The sequence below is a fragment of the Carcharodon carcharias genome, chromosome 3 (genome assembly GCF_017639515.1).
Source record: "Carcharodon carcharias isolate sCarCar2 chromosome 3, sCarCar2.pri, whole genome shotgun sequence".
Classification (NCBI taxonomy): domain Eukaryota; kingdom Metazoa; phylum Chordata; class Chondrichthyes; order Lamniformes; family Lamnidae; genus Carcharodon; species Carcharodon carcharias.
The window spans coordinates 1680857-1706110 of NC_054469.1; the positions used below are offsets into that span (position 1 = coordinate 1680857).

Consider the following 25254-nt stretch of genomic DNA (forward strand, 5'->3'; position numbering starts at 1 on the left):
TTTCTAGATAAGACCATCCCTTCATCCCAGGAATGAGTCCAGTGAACCTTCTCTGAACTGTTTCTAAAGCAATTATATACTTTTAAAATAATGGTGGTGGACAATTAAACTCACTGGAGGAGGGTGCTCCACAAACATGGAGGAACTCAGCACATCAGTGCAAAAGATAAGGCTGAAGCATTTGCTACGATCTTCAGCCAGAACTGCTGAGTGGATGATGCATCTTGGCCTCCTCCAGAGGTCCCCAGCATCACAGTTGCCAGTCTTCAGCCAATTCACTTCACTCCATATGATATCAAGAAACGGCTGAAGACACTGGATACTGCAAAGGCTATGGGCCCTGACAATATTCCAACAATTGTACTGAAAGCTTGTGCTCCAGAACTTGCCACACCCCTAGCCAAGCTGTTCCAGTACAGCTGCAATATTGGCATCGACCTGGCTATGTGGAAAATTGCCCAGGTATATCCTGTCCACAAAAAGCAGGACAAATCCAACCCAGCCAATTACCGCCCCATCAGTCTACTCTTAATCATCAGTAAAGTAACGGAAGGGGTCATCAACAGTGCTATCCTGCAGCACTTGCTTAGCAAAAACCTGCTCACTGATGTCCAGTTTAGGTTCCGCCAGGGCCACTCAGCTCCTGACCTCATTACAGCCTTGGTTCAAACATGGACAAAAGAGCTGAACTCCCAAGGTGAGGTGAGAATGACTGTCCTTGACATCAAGGCAGCATTTGACCGAGTGTGGCATCAAGGAGCCCTAGCAAAACTGGAGTCAATGGGAATCAGGGGAAAACTCTCCACTGGTTGGAGTCATACTTAGCACAAAGGAAGATGGTTGTGGATGTTGGATGTCAGTCATCTCAGCTCCAGGACGTCACTGCAGGAGTTCCTCAGGGTAGTGTCCTCAGCCCAACCATCTTCAGCTGCTTCATCAATGACCTTCCTTCCATCATAAAGTCAGAAGTGTGGATGTTCGCTGATGATTGCACAATGTTCAGCACCATTCGCGACTCCTCAGATACTGAAGCAGTCCCTGTCCAAATGCAGCAAGACCTGGACAATATCCAGGCTTGGGCGGACAAGTGGCAAGTAACATTCACACCACACAAGTGTCAGGCAATGACCATCTCCAACAAGAGAGAATCTAACCATCGCCCCTTGATTTCCAATGGCATTACATAAGAACTTAAGAAATAGGAACAGGAATAGACCATTTGGCCCCTCAAACAACAAGGACTGCAACGGTTCAAGGCGGCCACCACTCCGGCTTCGGAGGCAGCGGCAATGGTGATCAGGGCCAACACTGCAGTGCAGAAAACCTGTGCTGCCAGGGTAAGGCAACCATCTCATCACTCTAAACTCACACACTGAAACCCATCACACATTTACTGGCATCTCACTCACTGCCAACTCAAGGGACATCACCACTCACTCTCTCATACACACCCTCACATCTCCATCTGGCCTCATCTCCTCTGGAGACTGCCTCCACCATCTTGACGCCACGTTTTTAAAAATTCATTCACAGGATGTGGACTTTGCTGGCTGGGCCAGTATTTATTGCCCATCTCTAATTACCCTTGTGAAGGTGGTGCTGAGCTGCCTTCTTGAACCGCTACAGTCCATGTGGTGTAGGTACACCCAGACTGCTGTTAGGGAGTTCCAGGATTTTAACCCAGCGACAGTGAAGGAATGGTATTATATTTCCAAGTCAGGATGGTGAGTGACTTGGAGGGGAACATCCAGGTGGTGGGGTTCCCATCTATCTGCTGCCCTTGTCCTTCTAGATGGTAGTGGTCGTGGATTTGGAAGGAGGAGCCTTGGTGAGTTCCTGCAGTGCATCTTATAGATGGTACACACACTGCTGCTACTGTGCGTCGGTGGTGGTGGGAGTGAATGTTTGTGGATGTGGTGCCAATCAGCGGGCTGCTTTGTCCTGGACAGTGTCCAGCTTCTTCATTGTTGATGGAGCTGCACTCATCCACGCAAGTGGGGAGGATTCCATCACACTCCTGACCTGTGCCTTGTAGATGGTGGACAGGCTTTGGGGAGTCAGGAGGTGAGTTACTCGCTGCAGGGTTCCTAGTGTCAAGGTGGTTTTCACAGATCAATATGTGCCTCACACATACCCTGGGATACCCTCCTTCTCAGTACAGCCATTACCCTGCAACCTCTTGCCTTGCCCAAGGCCACTTCTCCCCCTTCCCCAAGCAAGCCCTATCCCTGCAGCCGTTGAGAAGCCACCCCATCCTTATTGCTGGTCTGGTAACAGAAACGTAGAGTAAGAGGAGTAGGCCATTCGGCTCTTCGAGCCTGCTCTGCCATTCGTTATGATCATGGCTGATCATCCAACTCAATAGCTTGCTCCCGCTTATCCTTTGATCCCTTTCACCCCAGGAGCTATATCTAACTCATTCTAGAAAACATACAATGTTTTGGCTTCAGCTACTTTCTGTGGTAACGAATTCCACAGGCTCACCACTCTCTGGGTGAAGAAATTTCTCCTCATCTCAGTCCTAAATGGTCTACCCCAGATCCTCAGACTGTGACCCCTAGTTCTGGACTCCCCCACCATTGGGAACATCCTTCCTGCATCTACCCTGTCTAGTCCTGTTGGAAGTTTTTAAGTTTCCGTGAGATCCCCCATCATTCTTCTGAACTCCAGCAAACATAATCCTAACTGACTCAATCTCTCCTCATATGTCAGTCCCGCCATCCCAGGAATCAGTCGGGTAAACCTTCGCTGCGCTCCCTCTATAGCAAGAACATCCTTCCTCAGATAAGGAGACCAAAACTGCACACACTATTCCAGTTGTGGTTTCACCAAGGCCATGTACAATTGCAGCAAGACATCCCTGTTCCTGTACTGGAATCCTCTGGCTATGAAGGCCAACATACCATTTGCCTTCTTTACCGCCTGCTGCACTTGCATGCTTACCTTCAGTGACTGGTGTACAAGGACACCCAGGTCTCATTGCACATTCCCCTCTCTCAATTTATAGCCATTCAGATAATAATCTGCCTTCCTGTTTTTGTTACCAAAGTGGATAACCTCACATTTATCCACATTATACTGCATCTGCCATGCATTTACCCACTCACTCAGCTTGTCCAAATCACACTGAAGCATCTCTCCATCTTCCTCACAGCTCACCCTCCCACCCAGCTTTGTGTCATCTGCAAATTTGGAGATATTACGTTTAGTTCCCTCACCTAAATCATTAATATATATTGTGAATAGCTGGGGTCCCAGCACCGATCCCTGCGGTACCCCACTAGTCACTGCCTGTCATTCGGAAAAAGACCCATTTATTCCTACCCAAAAACAAAAATACCTGGAAAAACTTAGCAGGTCTCGCAGCATCTGTGGAGAGGAACACAGTTAACATTTTGAGTCCGCATAACTCTTCAACAGAAGATTTATTCCTACTCTGTTTCCTGTCTGCCAACCAGTTTTCTATCCATCTCAATACACTACCCCCAATCCCATGCACTTTAATTTTACACGTCAATCTCTTATGTGGGACTTTGTCGAAAGCCTTCTGAAAGTCCAAATAAACCACCTGCTGGTGAGCCCCGCTAACAGTGATGCGATGCTACCTATGAAGCCTGGCGCTGCCCGAAGGAAGGTCGGTAAACAAGCCTTGAAGACCCGAGCGAAGTGCAGCCCGCCAGGTGCATGTTGCTTATGTACAGTTTTGAAACACGCAACGTACAATGACGCTAACCTGCTCTGATGATTCCGGCAAGCAGGGCTTATAATTAGATGCAATTGATGGGTGAAGCAGATGATCGCAAACTGGTTTCACGACGGCCTGAAATCTATTTTTGGCCTTCTCGCCATCTATTCCCCCACTCCCACCATGATGCCCAATGCCAACAGGACGGGACAATTCTGGCCTTTGATTCTGCAACCATTTGAATAACTTGTTTTGCTAAAGGATGTAATTGCTCTCTTTCCAGACCCCCTGCTCCATTACAAGTTTACAGATTGATCATTCATTGTTGAAGTTTTAACTGTGCCTCAGGGATCTGTGCTGGGACCATTGTTGTTTGTTGTCTATATCAATGATCTGGATGATAACGTGGTGAATTGGATCAACAAGTTTGCTGATGACACTAAGACTGGAGGCATTGTGGACAGCGAGGAAGGCTTTCAAAGCTTGCAGAGAGATCTGGACCAACTGGAAAAATGGGCCAGAAAATGGCAGATGGAATTTAATGCAGAAAAGTGTGAGGTGTTACATTTTGTAAGGACAAATAAAGGTAGGACATACATAGTAAATGGTAAGGTACTGAGGAGTGCAGAAGGACAAAGGAATCTGGGAGCTCAGATACATAGTTCCCTGAAAGTGGCGTCACAGGTAGACAGGGTTGTAAAGAAAGCTTTTGGCATACTGGCCTTCATAAATCAAAGTATTGAGTATAGGAATTGGGATGTTATGGTGAGATTGTATAAGACATTGTAAGGCCAACTTTGGAGTATTGTGTGCAGTTCTGGTCACCTAACTACAGGAAGGATATCAGTAAGATTGAGAGAGTGCAGAGAAGATTTACTAGGATGTTGCCGGGTCTTAAGTTGAGTTACAGGGAAAGATTAAACAGGTTAGGACTTTATTCCTTGGAGCGTAGAAGAATGAGGGGCAATTTGATAGAAGTTTACAAAATTATGAGGGGTATAGACGGAGTAAATGCGAGTAGGCTCTTTCCACTTAGATTAGGAGAGATAAACATGAGAGGACATGGCTTTAGGGTGAAAGGGGAAAGGTTTAGGTGGAACATTAGGGGGAACTTCTTCACTCAGAGAGTGGTGACAGTGTGGAACAAGCTACCATCGAACGTGGTAAATGCGGGTTCACTCTTAAGTTTTAAGAATAAATTAGATAGATACATGGATGGGAGAGGTCTGGAGGGTTATGGACTAGGTGCAGGTCAATGGGACTAGCGGAATAATATTTCGGTACAGACTAGAAGGGCCGAATGGCCTGTTTTCTGTGCTGTAGTGTTCTATGGTTCTATGACACCTCTGACCTTGCAAGATAAACACAGGCTACCTTAGAAGTTTCATAAACACAGGCTTGTTTGAGTTGCATTGACAGAGTAGTTTTAACCAGTTTCACAAACAGATGCCGCCATTTATCTGGAGATGAAACTTTAACCCATAAAACTAAAAGTCATATTCTAAATTGTACAAAGCATGAACTAGTTTTTCACTACACATATTTTTATAGATTGTTGACATCTTTTTCTTGCAGGTTTTCCTGGATGAAATGACAAGGAAGAAACCAGAAAACGCGAGAGAGAAAAATTCCTCATCCCAAAATCTGGCCAATCAGCAACACATCTCTCATCAGCTCCGTGCCTCAGCCAGTAAGGATCCTGTAAAATGGGAGAGTTCTAGTCAAAGGCCCAGATTTCCATTTTTTTAATACTTTCTTAGGGTGTGGGCATCACTGGCTGGGCCATCAATCCCTAGTTGTCCTTGAGAAGGTGGTGGTGAGCTGTCTTCCTGAACTGCTGCAGTCCATGTGGTGTAGCTACACCCACAGTGCTGTTAGGGAGGGAGTTCCAGGATTTTGACCCAATGACAGTGCAGGAACGGCGATATATTTCCAAGTCAGGATGGTGAGTGACTTGGACAGAAACTTCCAGGTGGTGGTGTTCCCATCTATCTGCTGCCCTTGTCCTTCTAGATGGTAGTGGTTGTGGGTTTGGAAGGTGCTGTCGAAGGAGCCTTGGTGAATTCCTGCAGTGCACCTTGTAGATGGTACACACTGCTGCTACTGTGACGGTGGAGGGACTGAATGTTTGTGGATGTGGTGCCAATCCAGTGGGCTGCTTTGTCCTAGACGGTGTCAAGCTTCTTGAGTGTTTTTGGATTTGCACTCATCCAGGCAAGTGAGGTGTATTCCAACACACTCCTGACTTTTTAAAAAATTCATTCAGGGGATGTGCGCGTCACTGGCTAGGCCAGCATTTATTGCCCATCCCTAATTTTTTCAGGGTCAAGCACATTTCTGTGGGGCTGGGCTGGAGTCACATATAGGCCAGAATGGGTAAGGACGGCAGATTTCCTTCCATAAAGGACATTAGTGAACCAGATGGGTTTTTACAGCAATCAATAATGGTTTCATGGTCTTCATTAGACTTTTTAATTCACCAAAGCCTGTCCACCATTTACAGGGGAGAGGCAGTGGTGCAGTGGTATTGTCGCTAGTCTCGTATTCCAAGGTAATGATCTGGGGATCCAGGTTCTAAATTATTAATGAATTCAAATTTCACCATCTGCCATGGTGTGATTCCAACCCAGGTCCCCAGAGCATTACATTGGAGAACCAGCCCAGTGACAATACCACCACGCCACTGGACTTTATTAATAGAGGCATAGAGTACAAGAGCAAGGAGGTTATGTTGAACTTGTGTAAGTCACTAGTTCAGCCTCAGCTAGAGTATTCTGTCCAGTTCTAGGCACTGAACTTTAGGTAGGATGTGAAGGTATTGGAGACAGTGCAGAAAAGATTCACGAGAATGGATAAGAAACTTCAATTACAAAGATAGATTGGAGCAGTTGAGACTGTTATGTTTGGAGAAGAGAAGGCTGAGAGGAGATTCGGTAGAGATATTCAAAATCATGAGAGGTGTGGACAGAGTAGAGAGGGAGAAACTGTTCCCTCCTCATGAAAGAATCTAGAACGAGAGGGCACAGATTGAAAGGAATTCATAAAAGAAGCAAAAGTGATATGAGGAGAAATGCTTTCACGCAGGAAGTGGTTAGGATCTGGAATACACAAGCTGAGAGTGTGGTGGAGACAGGATCAATCAAGTGGTTAGAAACATAGGAAACAAGGAGCAGAAGTAGGCCATTCAGCCCTTCAAGCCTACTCCAACATTCATTATGATCATGGCTGATCATCCAATTCAATAGCCTGCTCCCAATTTCACCCCATATCCTTTGATCCCTATATTGTGAAAAGATGGGGTCCCAGCACCGATCGCTGCGGTACCCCACTAGTCACTGCCTGCCATTCGGAAAAAGGCTCATTTATCCTTCCTCTTTGTTTCCTGTCTGCCAACCAGTTTTCTGCCCATCTCAATACACTACCCCCAATCCCATGCACTTTAATTTTACACGCCAATCTCTTATGAGGGACTTTGTCGGAAGCCTTCTGAAAGTCCAAATAAACCACATCCACTGGCTCTCCCTCATCAACTCTACTAGGTACATCCTCGAAAAATTCCAGTAGATTTATCAAGCATGATTCCCCTCTCATAAATCCATGCTGACTCTGTCCGATTCTGCCACTGTTTTCCACGTGCTCGGCTATTAAATCTTTTATAGTGGATTCTAGAATTTTCCCCACTACCAACGTCAGGCTGACTGGTCTATAATTCCCTGTTTTCTCTCTACCTCCCCTTTTAAATAGTGGGGTTACATTAGCTACCCTCCAATCTGTAGGAACTGTTCCAAAGTCTATAGAATCTTGGGAGATGACCACCAATGCATCCACTATTTCTGGGGCCACTTCCTTAAGTCCTCTAGGATGTAGATTATCAGGCCCTGAGGATTTATCGGCCTTCAATCCCAATAATTTCCCCAACGCCATTTCCCTACTAATACTGATTTCTTACAGTTCTTCCTTCTCACTAAATCCTGTGTTCCCCAATATTTCTGGTATGTTATTAGTATCCTCCTTTCTGAAGGCAGAACCAAAGTATGTATTTAGTTGGTCAGCCATTTCTTTGTCCCCATTATATCCCCTGTTTCTGACTGTAAGGTCCCCAAATTCACCAATCTTCTTCTTTTCACATACCTATAGAAACTTTTACAGTCAGTTTTTATGTTCCCTGCAACCTTACTCTCGTACTCTTATTTTTCCCTTCTTAATCAATCCCTTGGTCCTCCTTTGCTGAATTCTAAAGTGCTCCCAATCCTCAGATCTGTTGTTTTTTTCTGGCCAATTTATACGCCTCTTCCTTGGAGCTAACACTATCTCTAATTTCCCTTGTAAGCCATGGTTTGATCACCTTTCCTGTTTTACTTTTGTGCCAGACAGGAATAAACAATTGTTGCAGTTCACCCTCGCTCTTTGAATGTTTGCCATTGCTTATCCACCATCATCACTTTAAGTAATGTTTCCCAATCCATCATAGCCAACTCATGTCTCATACCATCGTACTTTCCTTTATTAAGATTCAGGACCCAAGTTTCAGAATCAACAACATCACTCTCCATCTTAATGAAGAATTCTATCATATTATGGTCAGTCATCCCCAAGGGGCCTCACATAACTAGATTGCCAATTATTCCTTTCTCATTACACAATACCCAGTCTAGGATGACCTGTTCTCTCATTGGTTCCTCAACCTATCTGTCCAGAAACCCATCTTGTATACACTCCAGGAATTCCTCCTCTATGGTATCGTTACTAATTTGATTTGCCCAATCTATATGCAGATTAAAGTCACCCATAATTACAGATGTTCCTTTATTACATGTATCTCTAATTTCCTTTTTAATGCCATTCCTAACATCACCACTACGGTTTGGGGGTCTACATACAACCCCCACTAACATTTTTTGTTCCTTAGTGTTTCTCAGTTCTACCCTTACAGACTCCATATCGTGAGAGCTAATACCTTTCCTCACTATTGTGTTAATTTCCTCTTTAACCAGCAATGCAACTCCACCACCTTTTCCTTTTTGTCTGTCCTTCCTAAATACTGAACATCCCTGGATGTTCAGTTCCCATCCCTGGTCACCCTGCAGCCATGTCTCCGTAATCCTGACTATATCATACCTGTTTACATCTATTTGCACGGTTAATTCATCCACTTTATTGCGAATGCTCCTCGCGTTAAGGCACAAAGCCTTAAGGCTTGTCTCTTTAACATTACTTGTCCCATTCCCACTATTTTTCACTGAGGCCCTGTTTGATTCTTGCCCTTGATTTCACTGCCTATCACTTTTCTCATCCCCTTTCTATCTTTTGTTCTTGTCCTTGATTACCCCTCCTCTGACTCCTTGCATAGGTTCCCATCACCCTGCCATTTTAGTTTAAACCCTCCCCAACCACTCTAGCAAATGTTCCCCCAGGACATCAGTCCCAGTCCTGCCCAGGTGTAACCCGTCCAGTTTGTACTGGTCCAACCTCCCCCAGGACCAGTCCCAATGCCCCAGGAATCTGAAACCCTCCCCCTCACACCATCTCTTCAGCCACGTATTCATCCGATATATTCTGCTATTTCTACTCTGACTGGCATGTGGCACTGGTAGTAATCCTGAGATCACTACCTTTGAGGTCCTACTTTTCAACTTACTTCCTAACTCCCTATATTCTGCTTTCCAGACCTCATTCCTTTTTTTACCTGTGTCGTTTGTACCAATGTGTACCACGACTGCTGGCTGTTCACCCTCCCCCTCCAGAATGTCCTGTAGATGCTCTGAGACATCCTTGACCCTAGCACCAGGGAGGCAACATACCATCCTGGAGTCTCATTTGCAGCCAGAGAAACGCTTATCTATTCCCCTTATAGTTGAATCCCTGATAACTATTGCATTCCCACACTTTTTACTCCTCCCCTGTGCAGCAGAGCCAACCGTGGTGCAACGAATTTGGCTGTTGCTGCTTTCCCCTGAGAGGCCATTCCCCCCAATAGTACCCAAAGCGGTATATCTGTTTTGCAGGGGAATAGCCACAGGAGATTCCTGCACTGCCTGCCTAGTCCTCTTGCTTTGCCTGGTGGTCACCCATTCCTTTCCTGCCTGTGGACTCTTAGCCTGTGGTGTGACCACCTCTCTATATGTGCTATCCACGATACTCTCCACATCATTGGTGCTCCACAGTGTCCCCAGCCGCTTCAGCTCCAAAGCCCGGACTTCCAGGAGCTGCAGCTGGAGACACTTCCCACACACACGCTGGCCCCGGGCACTGAAAATATGCCCGGCTTCCCACATAGAGCAGGAGGAGCACACCACGGATTTGAGCTCTCCTGCCATGACTTAACCTTTTAAATTAAATTAAACCTTTTGGAAGATATCTAATATACAATAATATCAATTTCTCTAGTGCTCTTCTTCCCTGCTCCTCATTGTTGCAGAAAAAAATGCCTACAAACGATGAACCACAAAATAAGACTTTAAAAACTATAGGCGATATAAGTAAACACTTACCTGCCCATACTCACGGTTCTCAAGGGATCACCTCGTTCCCTCTACATCAAACTCCCTCAGTCACCAAACTCCAACTTAAGCACTCTAATGCAGCCCAAAATAGCACTCCAGTGCAGACACAGTCAGCACTATAAGATGGCCTGTTTTTATACTCTCTGAATCTAGCCTCTGAAACCCTGTTTAAGCCAGTTATCTAATTAACTGGTTGTAGTGCAAGCAGAGCCTGTATAAATCCTGTTTTAAAGCTGGCCTAAAACTCACCTTCTTCCAACCCAAACAGCAAATTACAGTTAATTATTAAGTTAAAGAAAGACTAGATTTTGGATAGAAATTAACCCTTAAACTCCCTCAGTCACCAAACTCCAAAATAAGCACTCTACTGCAGCCCAAAGCAGCACTCCAGTGGGATTTGGAATGCACTGTCTGAGAGTGTGGTGGAGACAGGGTCAATCTAGTGGTTAGGGTCTGGAATGCACTGTCTGAGAGTGTGGTGGAGACAGGATCAATCTGTGGTTAGGATCTGGAATGCACTGCCTGAGAGTGTGGTGGGGGCAGGGTCAATCGAGTGGTTAGGATCTGGAATGCACTGCCTGAGAATGTGGTGGGGGCAGGGTCAATTGATGCATTCAAAAGGGAATTAGAGTGTTATCTGGAGAAGGAAGAATGTGCCAGGTTATGGGGTGAAGATGAGGCAGTGGCGCTGGGTGAATTGTTCATTTGGAGAGCTGATGCTGACATGATGGGTTGAATGGCCTCCTTCTGTCCTGTAACATTTCTGTGAATCTGTAATTCTATGACAGGAAATTGGAGCAGGAGTAGACCATTCGGCACCTCAAGCCTGCTCTGCCATTCAATACAATCATGGGCTTCAGCTCCATTTTCTTGCCCGTTAATTCCCTGAGAGACCAAAAATCTGTCTGTCCCAGCCTTAAATATATTCAACAATGGAGCATCCACAACCCTCTGGGGTAGAAAATTCCAAAGATTCACAACCCTTTGAGTGAAGGAATTTCTCCTCATCTCTGAGACTGAGCCCCCGTGTTTTAGATTCCCCGACCAGTGGAAACAATCTCTCCGTGTCCACCCTATCAAAACCCTTCAGAATTTAGTACATTTCAATAACATCACCTTTCATTCTTCACAATTCCAGAAAATATACATCCAATTTACTCAGGCTTTCATCATAGGAGAACCCCGAAGAGGAGTGTCTATAACATACCCCTCAGCAGACATTTTTAAAAAATCATTCATGGATGTGGGCCTCAGCCAGTGATTATCACCCACCCCTTGTCAATGTATAAGTAATCTCACTGCCTGGCAATCACCTTGTTAAAGACAATTGCTAGTTAAATAGGTGATGTGAATTGATTATCCCATCCAAACAGAATAAAAAGATACAGCTGGAACACTTTATGTGAAAGCTACTTAGGAGTTAGTGGCATTGAGGAGTTGTTTTGAAAATAAACCAGTTTGAAACAAAAAGATCAGCCTGGATTAATTCTTCCACCACAACCTCTCATTGTGAGTAACACCCTGAATTGTCCTAGAGAAGATGGTGGTAGTAGTAGTGGTGGTGGTGGTAGTGAGCTGCTTTCTTGAACTGCTGCAGTCCATGTGTTATAGGTACAACCACAGTGCTGTTAGGGAAGGAGTTCCAGGATTTTGACCCAGCGACAGTGAAGGAACGGTGATATATTTCCAGGTCAGGATGGTGAATGACTTGGAGGGGGAACTTCCAGGTTGTGGTGTTCCCAACTATCTGCTGCCCTTGTCCTTCTAGATGGTAGTGGTTGTGGGTTTGGAAGGTGCTGTCTAAGGAGCCCTGGTGAATTTCTGCAGTGCATCTTGTAGATGGTACACTCTGGCCACAGTGTGTTGGTGGTGGGGGGAGTGAATGTTTGTGGATATGGTGCCAATCAAATGGGCTGCTTTGTCCTGGATGGTGTCAAGCTTGTTGAGTATTGTGGGAGCTGCACTCATCCAGGCAAGTGGGGAGTATTTCATCACACTCCTAACTTGTTACTTGTAGATGGTGGACAGGCTTTGGGGAATCAGGAGGTGAGTTACTGATTGCGAGATTCCTAGCCTCTCACCTGCTCTTGTAGCCACAGTATTTATGTGGCTAGTCCAGTTCAGTTTCTGGTCAATGGTAACCTCCAGGATGTTGATAGTGGGGGATTCAGTGATGGTAATGCCATTGAACATTAAGGGGCGATGGTTGGATTCTCTTTTGTTGGAGATGGTCATTGCCTGACACTTGTGTGGTGTGAATGTTACTTGCCACTTGTCAGCCCAAGCCTGGATATTGTCCAGGTCTTGCTGCATTTGGACATGGACTGCTTCAGTATCTGAGGAGTCTCGAATGCTGAACATTGTGCAATCATCAGCGAACATCCACACTTCTGACCTTATGATGGGAGGAAGGTCATTGATGAAGCAGCTGAAGATGGTTGGGCTGAGGACACTACCCTGAGGAACTCCTGCACTGATGTCCTGGAGCTGAGATGACTGACCTCCAACAACCACAACCATCTTCCTTTGTGCTGGGTATGACTCCAGCCTATGGAGAGCTTTCCCCCTGATTCCGGTTGACTCCAGTTTTGCTAGGGCTCCTTGATGCCACACTCGGTCAAATGCTGCCTTGATGTCAAGGGCAGTCACTCTCACCTCACCTCGGGAATTCAGCTCTTTTGTCCATGTTTGAACCAAGACTGTAATGAGGTCAGGAGCTGAGTGGCCCTGGCGCAACCCAAACTGGGCATCAGTGAGCAGGTTATTGCTAAGCCATTGCTGCTTGATATCGATGCTGGGGAAATCAAATTAGTAACAGTACCATAGAGGAGGAATTCCTGGAGTGTATACGGGATGGTTTTTTTGGACCAATACATTGAGGAACCAACGAGAGAGCAGACCATCCTCGACTGGGTATTGTGTAATGAGAAAGGAGTAATTGGAAATCTAGTTGTGTGAGGCCCCTTGAGGAGGAGTGATCATAATATGATAGAATTCTTCATCAAGATGGACAGTGACGTAATTGATTCTGAGACTTGGGTCCTGAATCTTAATAAATGAAACTACGATGGTATGAGGTGTGAGTTGGCTATGATGGATTGGGAGATGTTACTTAAAGGGATGATGGTGGACAGGCAATGGCAAACATTCAAAGAGCACATAGGTGAACTGCAACAATTGTTTATTCCTGTCTGGTGCAAAAGTAAAACAGGAAAAGTGGCCAAACCATGGCTTACAAGGGAAATTAGAGATAGTATTAGATCTAAGGAAGAGGCATATAAATTGGCCAGAAAAAGCAATAGACCTGAGGATTGGGAGCAGTTTAGAATTCAGCAAAAGGGGACCAAGGGATTGATTAAGAAAGGGAAAATAGGGTACGAGAGTAAGCTTGCAGGGAACAAAAAAACTGACTGTAAAAGTTTCTATAGGTATGTGCAGAGAAAAAGATTAGTGAAGACAAATGTAGGTCCCTTACAGTCAGAAACAGGGGAATTTATAATGGGGAACAAAGAAATGGCTGACCAACTAAATACATACTTAGGTTCTGTCTTCACAAGGGAGGACATTAATAACACCAGAAATGTTGGGGAACACAGGGTTTAGTGAGAAGGGAGAACTGAAAGAAATCAGTATTAGTAGGGAATTGGTGTTGTTTGAAATTGATGGGATTGAAGGCCAATAAATCCCCAGGGCCTGATAATCTACATCCCAGGGTACTTAAGGAAGTGGCCCCAGAAATAGTGGATGCATTGGTGGCCATCTTCTGTGATTCTATAGACTCTGGAACAGCTACAGATTGGAGGGTAGCTAATGTAACCCCACTATTTAAAAAGGGAGGTAGAGAGAACACGGAATTATAGACCAGTCAGCCTGATGTCGGTAGTGGGGAAAATTCTAGAGTCCATTATAAAAGATTTAATAGCTGAGCACGTGGAAAACAGTGGCAGAATTGGACAGAGTCAGCATGGATTTATGAAAGGGAAATCATGCTTGACAAATCTACTGGAATTTTTTTGAGGATGGATCTAGTAGAGTTGATGCGAGGGAGCCAGTGGACATGGTTTATTTGGACTTTCAGAAGGCTTGCAACAAAGTCCCACATAAGAGATCGGGGTGTAAGATTAAAGCACATGGGATTGTGGATAGTGCATTGAGATGTATAGAAAACTGGCTGGCAGACAGGAAAAAGAGTAGGAATAAACAGGTCTTTTTCAGAATGGCAGGCAGTGACTAGTGGGGTACTGCAGGGATCGGTTCTGGGATCTCAGTTATTCACAATATATATTAATGATTGAGATGAGGGAACTAAATGTAATATCTCCAAATTTGCAGATGACACAAAGCTGGGTGGGAGGGTGAGCTGTGAGGAGGATGCAGAGATGCTCCAGTGTGATTTGGACAAGCTGAGTGAGTGGGCAAATGCATGGCAGATGCAGTATAATGTGAATAAATGTGAGGTTATCCACTTTGGTAGCAAAAACAGGAAGACAGATTATCTGAATTGCTATAAATTGAGAGAGGGGAATATGCAACGAGACCTGGGTGTCCTTGTACACCAGTCACTGAAGGTAAGCATGAAGTGCAGCAGGTGGTAAAAAAGGCAAATGGTATGTTGGCCTTCATAGCGATTGAATTCGAGTACAGGAATAGGGATGTCTTACTGCAATTGTACAGGGCCTTGATGAGACCACACCTGGAATATTGTGTGCGATTTTGGCCTCCTTATCTGAGGAAGGATGTACTTGCTATAGAGGGAGTGCAGGGAAGATTTACCCGACTGATTCCTGGGATGGCGGGACTGACATGTGAGGAGATATTGAGCTGATTAGGATTATATTCTCTGGAGTTCAGAAGAATGAGGAGGAATCTCATAGAAACCTATAAAATTCTAACAGGACTAGACAGGGTAGATGCAGGAAGGATATTCCCGATGGTGGGGGAGCCCAGAACCAGGGGTCACAGTCTGAGGATATGGGGTAGAGCATTTAGGACTGAGATGAGGAGAAATTTCTTCACCCAGAGAGTGGTGAACCTGTGGAATTCGCTACCACAGAAAGTAGTTGAGTCTGAAACATTCTATGTTTTCAAGAGGGAGTTAGGTATAGCTCTTGGGGTGAAAGGGATCAAAGGATATGGTGAGAAAGCGGGAGCAGGCTATTGAGTTGGATGATCAGCCATGACCATAATGAATGGCGGAGCAGGCTTGAAGGGCAGAATGGCCTACTCCTGCTCCTGTATTTCTATATAAAACTGATGATAACCTCTTCCATTACTCTACTGATGATCAAGAGTAGACTGATGGAGCGATAATTGACCAGATTGGATTTGTCCTGCTTTTTGTGTCCAGGTCATACCTGGGCAATTTTCCACATAGCTGGGTAGATGCCAGTGTTGTAGCTGTACTGGAACAGTTTGGCTAGGGGCATGGCCAGTCCTGGAGCACAAGTCTTTGGTACTATTGCCAGAATATTGTCCGGGAACATAGCCTTTGCAGTATCCAGTGCCTTCAGCTATTTCTTGATATCACATGGAGTGAATCAAATTGGCTGAAGACTGGCATCTGTGATGCTGGGGACCTCTGGAGGAGGCCGAGATGGATCATCCACTCGGCACTTTGGCTGAAGGCTGCTGTGAATGCTTCATCCTTATCTTTTGCACTGATGTGCTAGGCTCCTCCATTATTGAGGATGGGGATATTTGTGGAGCCTCTTCCTCCAGTGAGTTGTTTAATTGGATGTGGCAGGACTGCAGAGCTTAGATCTGATCAGCTGTTTGTGGGATCATTTAGCTCTGTCTATCACTTGCTGCTTATGCTGTTTGGCATGCAGATAGTCCTGTGTTATAGCTTCACCAGGTTGACACCTCATTTTTAGGTATGCCTGGTGCTGCTTCTGGCATGCCCTCCTGCACTCTTCACAGAACCAGGATTGATCCCTTGGCTTGATGGTAATGGTAGAGTGGGGTACGTGCTGGGCCATTACGTTACAGATTGTGTTCCAGTATAATTTTGCTGCTGCTGTTGGCTCACAGCACCTCATGGATGCTCACTCTTGAGTTGTTATATCTGTTTGAAATTATCCCATTTAGCACAGTGGTAGTTCTACACAACACGATGGAGGGTATTTTCAATGTGAAGGTGGGATTTCATCTCCACGACTGTATGGTGGTCACTCCTACCAATACTGTCAGGGACAGGTGCATCTGTGGCAGGCAGGTTGGTGAGGATGAGGTCAAATATGTTTTTCCTTCTCCTTGGTTCCCTCATCACTTGTCACAGACCCAGTCTAGCAGCTATGTCCTTTAGGACTCAGCCAGCTCAGTCAGTAATGGAGCTTCCGAGCCACTCTTGGTGATGGACATTGAAGTCCCCCACCCAGAGTACATTCTGCACCCTTGCCACCCTCAGTGCTTCCTCCAAGTGATGTTCAATATGGAGGAGCACTGATTCATCAGCTGAGGGAGGGTGGTACGTGGTCATCAGCAGGAGGTTTCCTTGCCCATGTTTGGCCTGATGCCATGAGACTTCATGGGGTCTGGAGTTGATGTTGGGGACATCCCAGGGCAACTCCCTGCCGACTGTATACCACTGTGCCGCCACCTCTGCTGGGTCTATCCTGCTGGTGGGACAGGACATACCCAGGGATGGTGATGGTGGTGTCTGGGACATTATCTGTAAGGTACGATTCTGTGAGGATGACTATATCAGGCTGTTGCTTGACTAGTCTGGGAGACGGCTCTCCTAATTTTGGCACCAGCCCCCAGGTGTTTGTAAGGAGGACTTTGCAGGGTTGACAGGGCTGAGTTTGCCTTTGTCGTTTCCAGTGCCTAGGTTAATGCTGGGTGGTCCGTCTGGTTTCATTCCTTTTTTGTGACTTTGTACAGCTTGCTCGGCCATTTCAGAGGGCGTTTTAAGAGTCATTGCTGTGGGACTGGAGTCACATGTAGGCCAGAGCAGGTAAGGACAGCAGGTTTCCTTCCCTAAAGGACATTAGTGACCCAGATGGGTTTTTACAACAATCGACAATGGTTTCATGGTTATCATCAGACTTTTAATTCCATATTTTTTTTTTGAATTCATATTCCACCATCTCTCGTGGTGGGATTTGAACCCGGGTCCCCAGAGCATTACTCTGGGTCTCTGCATTACTAGCCCAGTGTCAATACCACTACACCATTGCCTCTCCCAAAAAAAGTGAACCTTACGCCATCGGATTTAGGGGTCACTGTTTAAAAATAAGGGGTTGCACATTTAAGACAGACGACGAGAATTTTTTTCTCTCAAAGGGCCATGAGTCTTTGGAAATCCTTTCTTCAAAAAGAAGTGGAAATAGATTTTGAATATTTTAAGGCAGAGGTGAATAGATTTTTGATAAAGAGATCAAAGGTCGCCAGGGTAGGCGTGAGGTTACAATCAGATCAGCCATGATCTTATTGGATAGCAAAGCAGGCTTGAAGGGCCAAGTTTATTTCATATGTTCCTGACCCCGTCACGCCACCGAACAATTCAGTGAACCTTCGCTGTATAACCTCCAATTCAAGTTTATCTTTTCTTAAATGTGGAGACCAAAACTGCACACAGCATTCCAGATGTGGTCTCACCAAAACCCTGTACAACTGTAGCAAGACTTCTTTATTCCTGTGCTCCAATCCTCTTGCAATAAAGGCCAACATACAATTTGCCTTCCTAATTGATTGCTGTACCCGAATGCTAAGTTTTTGCATTCCTTGTGCAAGCACACTCATGTTTCTTTGAATATTAACACTTACAAACTTGACACGTATTAAAAAATATACTGCTTTTCTATTCTTATGACCAAACTGAATAACTTCACACTTCTCCATATTATATTCCATCTACCATCTTGTTGCTCACTCACCTAACCTGTCTATATCTCTTAGCAGCCTCTCTGTATCCTCCCCACAGCTTACCTTCCCACCCAACTTGTATCCAAGTTTGCTGATGATACCAATACCCACTGCCTCTTCATCTAAATCATGAATGTAGATTGTAAATAGTTGAGGCTCCAGCACTGATCCTTGCAGTACTCCACTGTTCACCACCTGCCAACTTGAAAATGCCCCATTTCTGCCCACTTGTTTCCTACCCAATAACCAGTCCTCTATCAATGTTAATATTTTATCCCAACTCCATTTTTTTATGTTTATTCTTTCATGGGATGTGGGCATCACTGACAAGCCAGCTTTTGTTGCTCATCCCATAATGGTCCTTGAGCTAAATGGTTTGCTAGCCCATTTCACAGAATCTCTGTGCAGAAGAGGCCCTTCGGCTCATTGAGTCTGCACCGACACGTGAGAAACACCTGACCTACCTACCTAATCCCATTTACCAACACGTGGCCCATAGCCTTGAATGTTATGACGTGCCAAGTGCTCATCCAGGTACTTTTTAAAGGATGTGAGGCAACCCACCTCCACCACCCTCCCAGGCAGTGCATTCCAGACCATCACCACCCTCTGAGTAAAAAAGTTTTTCCTCTCATCCCCCCCTAAACCTCCTGCCCCTCACCTTGAATTTATGCCCCCTCATGACTGACCCTGCAACTAAGGGGAACAGCTGCTCCCTATCCACCCTGTCCATGCCCCTCATAATCTTGTACACCTCGATCAGGTCACCCCTCAGTCTTCTCTGCTTCAACGAAAACAACCCAAGTCTATCCAACCTCTCTTCATAACTTAAATGTTTCATCCCAGGCAACATCCTGGTGAACCTTGTTAAGTCCTCTGTAATAATAGGTTCCAGCATTTCCCCAACAACTAATGTTAGGCTAACTGGCCTGTAGTTCCATGTTTTCTCTCTGCCCCTCCTTTCTTGAAAATTTGCCAACTTCTAAACAAATGGGGCCTTTGATGAATCTAAGGAATTTTCGAAAATCATAGCTACAGGCATAGTGGATGTCTTAGCTATCTCTTGTAGATCCCTAGGGTGTAGACCATCAGGCTCCAGGGATTTTTAGTCTGCTAATTTTTGCCAATACTCTTTCTCTGCTGATATTAATTTCCTTAATTTTCTCACTCTTTTTAGCCCCAAGGTTACCATCAATTTATTCTACTTTGAAGACATGTGAAATATTTGTTCAATGCCTCTGCCATTTCCTCATTCCCCATGATAATTTCTCCTACCTTTCTTCTAAAGGGGCCAATGTTTATTTTAGCTAGCCAGAAAACAGATAGCAAAAGTTTCTACAGGTTTTTAAAAAGGAAAAGAGTAAGTAAAGTGAGTGCTGTCTGGAGAGTGACAGTGGGGAGTTAATAGTAGATAATAAGGAAATGGCAGAAGAAATGAACAAATATTTTGCTTCTGTCTTCACTATAGAGGATACAAAAAACATTCCAGTAATAGCTGTAAATCAGGAGGTGGAGGGGAGAGGGGAGCTTGGTGAAATTACAATCACTAGGGAAGCGGTACTGAGCAAACTGATGGAGCTGCCGGCTGGCAAGTCTCTGGGTCCTGATGGCCTACATCCTAGGGTCTTAAAAGAGGTGGCTAATGAGGTAGTCGATGCGCTGGTGTTAATTTTCCAAAATTCACTAGATTCTGGAAAGGTTCCATCAGACTGGAAAGTAGCAAATTTAACCCCTCTATTCAAGGAGGGAGGGAGGCAGAAAACATGAAACTGTAGGCTAGTTAGATTGATGTCTGTCGTGGGAAAGTTCTTAGAATCGATCATTAAGGAGGTTATAGCTGGACACTTAAGAAAGGTCAAGGCAATAGGAAAACAGCAAGGTTTTGTGAAAGGAAAATTATGCTTAACCAATTTATTGGACTTTTAGAAGGAGTATCATGCGCAGTGGATAAAGGGGAGCCTGTAGACGTACTGTATTTGGATTTCCAGAAGGCATTTGATAAGGTACCACATCAAAGGTTATTATGGAAAATAAAAGCTCATGGTGCAGGGGGTAACATTACCATGGATAGAAGATTGGTTGGCTGGCAGGAAACAGAGAGCATGCATAAATGGATCTTTTTCTGATTGGCAGGATGTGACGAGTGGTGTCCCACAGGGGTCTGTACTGGGGCCTCAACTTATTACAATTTATACCAATGACTTAGATGAGGGGAGTGAAGACTTGGTGGCTAAATTTACAGATGACATAAAGATAGGTAGGAAAGTATGTTGTGAAGAGGACATGAGGTTGCAGATGGAAAAAGATCTGACAAATGGAGTTTAATATGGGAAAATGTGAAGTTGTTCACTTTGGCAAGAAGAATAAAAAGCAGAGTATTACTTAAATGGAGAATGGCTGCATAATTCCGAGCTGCAGAGGGATCTAGGTGTTCTAGTACATGAGTCACAAAAAGTTAGTGTGCAGGCACAGCAAGTAATTAAGAAGGTTAATGGAATGCTGTCCTTTATTACGAGAGGGATTGAACATAAAAGTAAGGATATTATGCTTCAGTTATACAGAACCTTGACCGCACCTCGAATACTGTGTGCAGTTTTCATCTCCTTATTAAGGAAGGATGTAAATGCGCTGGAGGCGGTTCACCTTTTTTATTCATTCATGGGATGTGAACATTGCTGGCTAGGCTAACATTTATTACCCATCCCTAACTGCCCTTGTTCAGAGGGCGTTTTAAGGGTCAACCACATTGCTGTGGGTCTGGAGTCACATGTAGGCCAGACCAAGTAAGGACAGCAGATTTCCTTCCCTAAAGGCATTAGGGAACCAGATGGGTTTTTTACAACAAATTTTATAGCCATCATTGGACTTTTAATTCCAGATTCTTATCAAATTCAAATTCCACCATCTGCCATGGCAGGATTCAAACCCAGATCCCCAGAGCATCACCCTGGGCCTCTGGATCACTAGTTCAGCAACAATACTACGACACCACCTCCCCTAGATTGATTCCTGGAATGAGTGGGTTGTCTTATGAGGAAAGGTTGGACAGACTGGGCTTGTTTTCACTGGAGTTTAGAGGAGTGAGGGGTGATTTGATCGAAGATCCTGAATGGTTTTGACAAGGTGGATGTGGAAAGGATGTTTCCTCTTGTGGGTGAGTCCAGAACTAGGGGGCACTGTTTTAAAATTAGCGGTCGCCCTTTTAGGACAGAGATGAGAATTTTTTCTCTCAGGGTTGTGTGACTTTGGGATTCTCTGCCTCAGAAGGTGGTGGGGACAGGGTCATTGAATTTTTTTTAAGGCAGAGGTAGATAGATTCTTGTTAGGCAAGGGAATCAAAGGTTATTGGGGTTAGATGGGAATGTGGAAATCGAACCACAAACAGATCAGCCATGATCCTATTGAATGGCGGAGCAGGCTCGAGGGGCCGAGTGATCTACTCCTGTTTCTTATATTCTAGCTACTCTTTTTTTTTCACTTATAAAAGCTCTTACAATCTTTTTTTTATTATTCCTGGCTATTGATTCTTATGTTTTAGATAAAAGTTGATTAAAAGGGAAAATATAGAACTCGGGGTCACTGTTTCAAAATAAGGGGTTGTCCATTCAGGATAGAAATGAGGAAATGTTTTCCTGAGGGTTCTGAGACTTTGGAATTCTCTTTCTCAAAAGGCAGAATCCTTGAATATCTTTAAGGCAGAGGTAGATAAATTCTTGATAAACAAGGGGGTGAAAGGTTACTGGGGGTAGGCAGGAATGTGAAGTTGAGGTTGTTTCAGATCAGCCTTGATCTTATTGAATAGCAGAGCAGGCTCGAAGAGACGAATGGTCTACTCCTGCTCCTAATTTGTAATTTGTGCTCTTTTGCTGGTTTCTAAAACACTCCTAATCCTCAGATTCACTACTGTTTGCAACATTGTAAGAATCTTCTTTTAATCTATTACAATCCTTAACTTCCTGAGTGAGCAACAGATGGGCCTTCTCACTGAGTTTTTGTTCTTGAGTTATTTCTTTAAATGTTTCCCACTGTTCATCTACCTTCATAACTTTTAGCCCGTTTCCCCAATTAACCTTAGCCAGTTCTCCCCTGATATCTATGTAATTGGCTTTGAATAAGTTTAAGATTCCTGTTTATAATTGGCATATGTCACTTTCAAACTTAACATGGAATTCAACAGTATTATGATCACTATTTCCCAATGGATCTTTTAATCTGACATTACTAATTAACCCTACTTCATTACACAATATGCAATTAAAGCTATCTTTAATAGTCAGTTCCACAATTTATTGCTTCAAGAAACTGTCATGGAAACATTCTACAGACTCTTGCCAATTTGATTGTTCCAGTCGATATGAAGATTCAAGTCCCCCCCACAATAACTACATTTCCTGATTATAGACTCTGATGATTTCTTGTTCAATGCTATATCTGAAGGTATAACTGCTGTTAGGAGGCTTATAAACTACTGCTGCCAGTGTTTTCTGACTCTTGCTATTCCGAATTTCTACCTATACTGATTCTACTTCATGATCTTTAGTGGCCAGATCCTTTCTCACTAATGTCCTTATGTTATCCTTTACTATCAGGGCTACCCCTTCTCCTTTGCCATTCTGTCTTCGTGTATTCAGAAAAAAAATATTTAATTTCATTTCTTTTACTTCTATTCCATGTTCCACCTTATTCGCTGATGTTAATGTTAAACTCTCCCTTTGTTACAACTGATGCAGTTGGTAAAGCGGAGTTATTTAAAAATCTGAGGGAAACTTTAAACAACAGTCATAACCTAATAATTTTAAGTGTTATGTTTGAGATGCGACTCTAAATTCAGGAATCAGACCACCAGTTCTCAAGGTTTTGTATTAAACTTATTGAAACATTTTATTAATTTAAACAGGTTAAAAATATATGACATGGCTACAAATTACTACTATCATAACTTTTAACAAATACTCAAACTAATCTCCATTAAGGCAACAGCAACCCATAGACTTAACCAAACACCAGGCAAAGCATTTTCTCTTTATGAATTCAAAATAAGGTTTTTTTCAATTTGGTTCCTGTGGAGCCAGTTGGATGCTTACAACTGCCTTTTGATCTTACATTGCCTTTGCTCTGCACATCCAAAAACTACTGAAGTTATACCTACCACCACTGAATTCAAATTCTCATTGTCTCACCAGCCTCTCTGAACTTTACCTTTTAAAAATGAAACCTCTTTCATAGTATTGATTTTATTAGTAATATAAACATATTGTTTGGTAACTGCTAGAAAGGAGTCATTTTCACCCCAATTCTTGAATGCTCTATTCAAAAAATGCAAATACAGGTTGGGGGGGTTGGGGTGCGGGGAGTTGGGGGGGGGGTTGGGGTGCGGGAGTTGGGGGGTGGATGGGGTTGGGGTGCAGGAGCTGGGGGTTTGGGGTGTGGGGGCTGGGGGGTTGGGGTGTGGGGGCTGGGGGGGGTGGGGTGCGGGGGCTGGGGGAGTTGAGGGATGGGGGGCTGGGGGTGGGGTGCGGGGGCTGAGGGGGTTGCGGGCACACTGAGTGTGTAATCCTGGCCTATCCTTGATGTTTTATTCTGTTTTATTCCAGGGAAGAGTAGCTCTGTGAGGTCTCAGTCCCATTTCCCTCCACGAGCTGACGACTCAGATGGCCTAACTCCCCAGGTCACCCACCTCTTGGGAAAATGGCGACAGGTATGGAACCAGGCGTTGGACAGAGAGAGCCGGCTGCAGAACAGACTCCAGATGCTTCGTGAGGTGAGAACCGTCTGCATTGCAGCCAGGCCAAGATAGGGAACTCATACATTTACATTACTGACATACACAGACACATCACATACACCACATCCCCATTTAAGAAGATTTTGGCTGCTCTGTGACCTAACTCCTTATACCCACCTTTGCCCCAGATCCTTTAATACCTGTGATTCACCAGCAGTGAGAGTGAGAGCTGAGTGAGACCTGTGAGGGATAGAGTGGTGGCAGAGCAAGTCTGAGACCAATAGCAAGAGCTGAGCACGATTGGCTGGAGGAGGGAGGGTTTCAGAGACAGCCAATCCCATTCAAAAATAAGAGAAAAAGATCAAACTGTGATGTCACAGGAAAGCAGGTGAGTAATTGGTTGGTATATGTCTCTTTCTCTGAATTCATTCCTAGTTTGGAGCTGGAAAATTAACAAATTTAATGGGAGTAAGTAGAACATTAAGTGAACTCATAACTATCACCTGATTCTAAAAGAGGGAGTGATTTTTTGAAATTGTGGATGGGCATTGAGACCTGTTGCTGAAATTCCCAATCCATGTGGAAACTTCAGGCCACTTCACGTATCCTGAGAGATCATATGTGTAGAAAGTGTCTCCAGCTGTTTGGGATTTCCACACTTGAGGGGCAGCCAGAGTGACTGTGGAGCATCAGGAAAGATATGTGTTCCCTCACGGTATGTTCCAGCAGGTGATCACCCCACAGACAGTGAGAGGTCAGGATAGTAGGTGGGTGGCCTTCAGGAAGAGTAGAAAGAAGCAGGAAGTGAAGGAGTCAACGGGATGTGCGCAACTCTCAAAACAATACCTAGCGTTGGAGATTCTGCGAGTAACATTACCCTGAAGGACTGAAATCCAGACTGTGATATCAATGGGCACATCACTGTACAGGAGGGAAGAGCAAAGAGTAGAAATGAAGTCGTTATAGGAAATCCCATAGTTAGGGGGACGGACAGGCATTTCTGTAACCTTTGTCGTGAGTCCTGCATGGTGTATTGCTTCACTGGTGCCAGTGTAAAACAGCAGTGACACTATTGACAGAGCATTAAGTAAGAAATGATTAGATCTTGTAACAAAGGCAATGTGAAAATTGTGGGGGACCCTGAATCTTCAAGTACACCGGGCAAATCGAACTGGCAAATGTGGTGTTGACGATGAGTTTGTAGAATGCTTTTGTGACAGATTACTTGACTGTTACATCATTGAATAAACTAGGGATAAATTCATTTTAGACTAAGTAACATTCAATGAGGCAGGGTTAATAAACAAACTCATAATTAAAGATCGCTGGGAAAAGGTGATCATAATACAATTGAATTTCATATTATGTTTGAAAGTGACATACTCTAATCCCCAACACAAATTTTAAACTTAAACAAAGCTAATATGAGGGAAAAGTCGGTAACAGTTGATATGTAAATAGACTAAAAGATAAGG

General features: G+C 44.3%; 1 protein-coding gene across 1 annotated transcript in view; it reads left to right on the forward strand.

Annotated features, from left to right (window-relative positions):
- The first annotated feature begins 1289 nt into the window (after nucleotides 1–1289).
- LOC121275738 (microtubule-actin cross-linking factor 1-like) overlaps nucleotides 1290–25254 on the forward strand; it is a 105810-nt gene continuing 81845 nt past the window's right edge. The window contains exons 1-3 of the mRNA XM_041183328.1: nucleotides 1290–1337; nucleotides 5261–5375; nucleotides 23649–23815. Of these exons, the coding sequence (XP_041039262.1) occupies nucleotides 1290–1337; nucleotides 5261–5375; nucleotides 23649–23815 (330 nt within the window). The remainder of the gene's footprint in view (nucleotides 1338–5260; nucleotides 5376–23648; nucleotides 23816–25254) is intronic.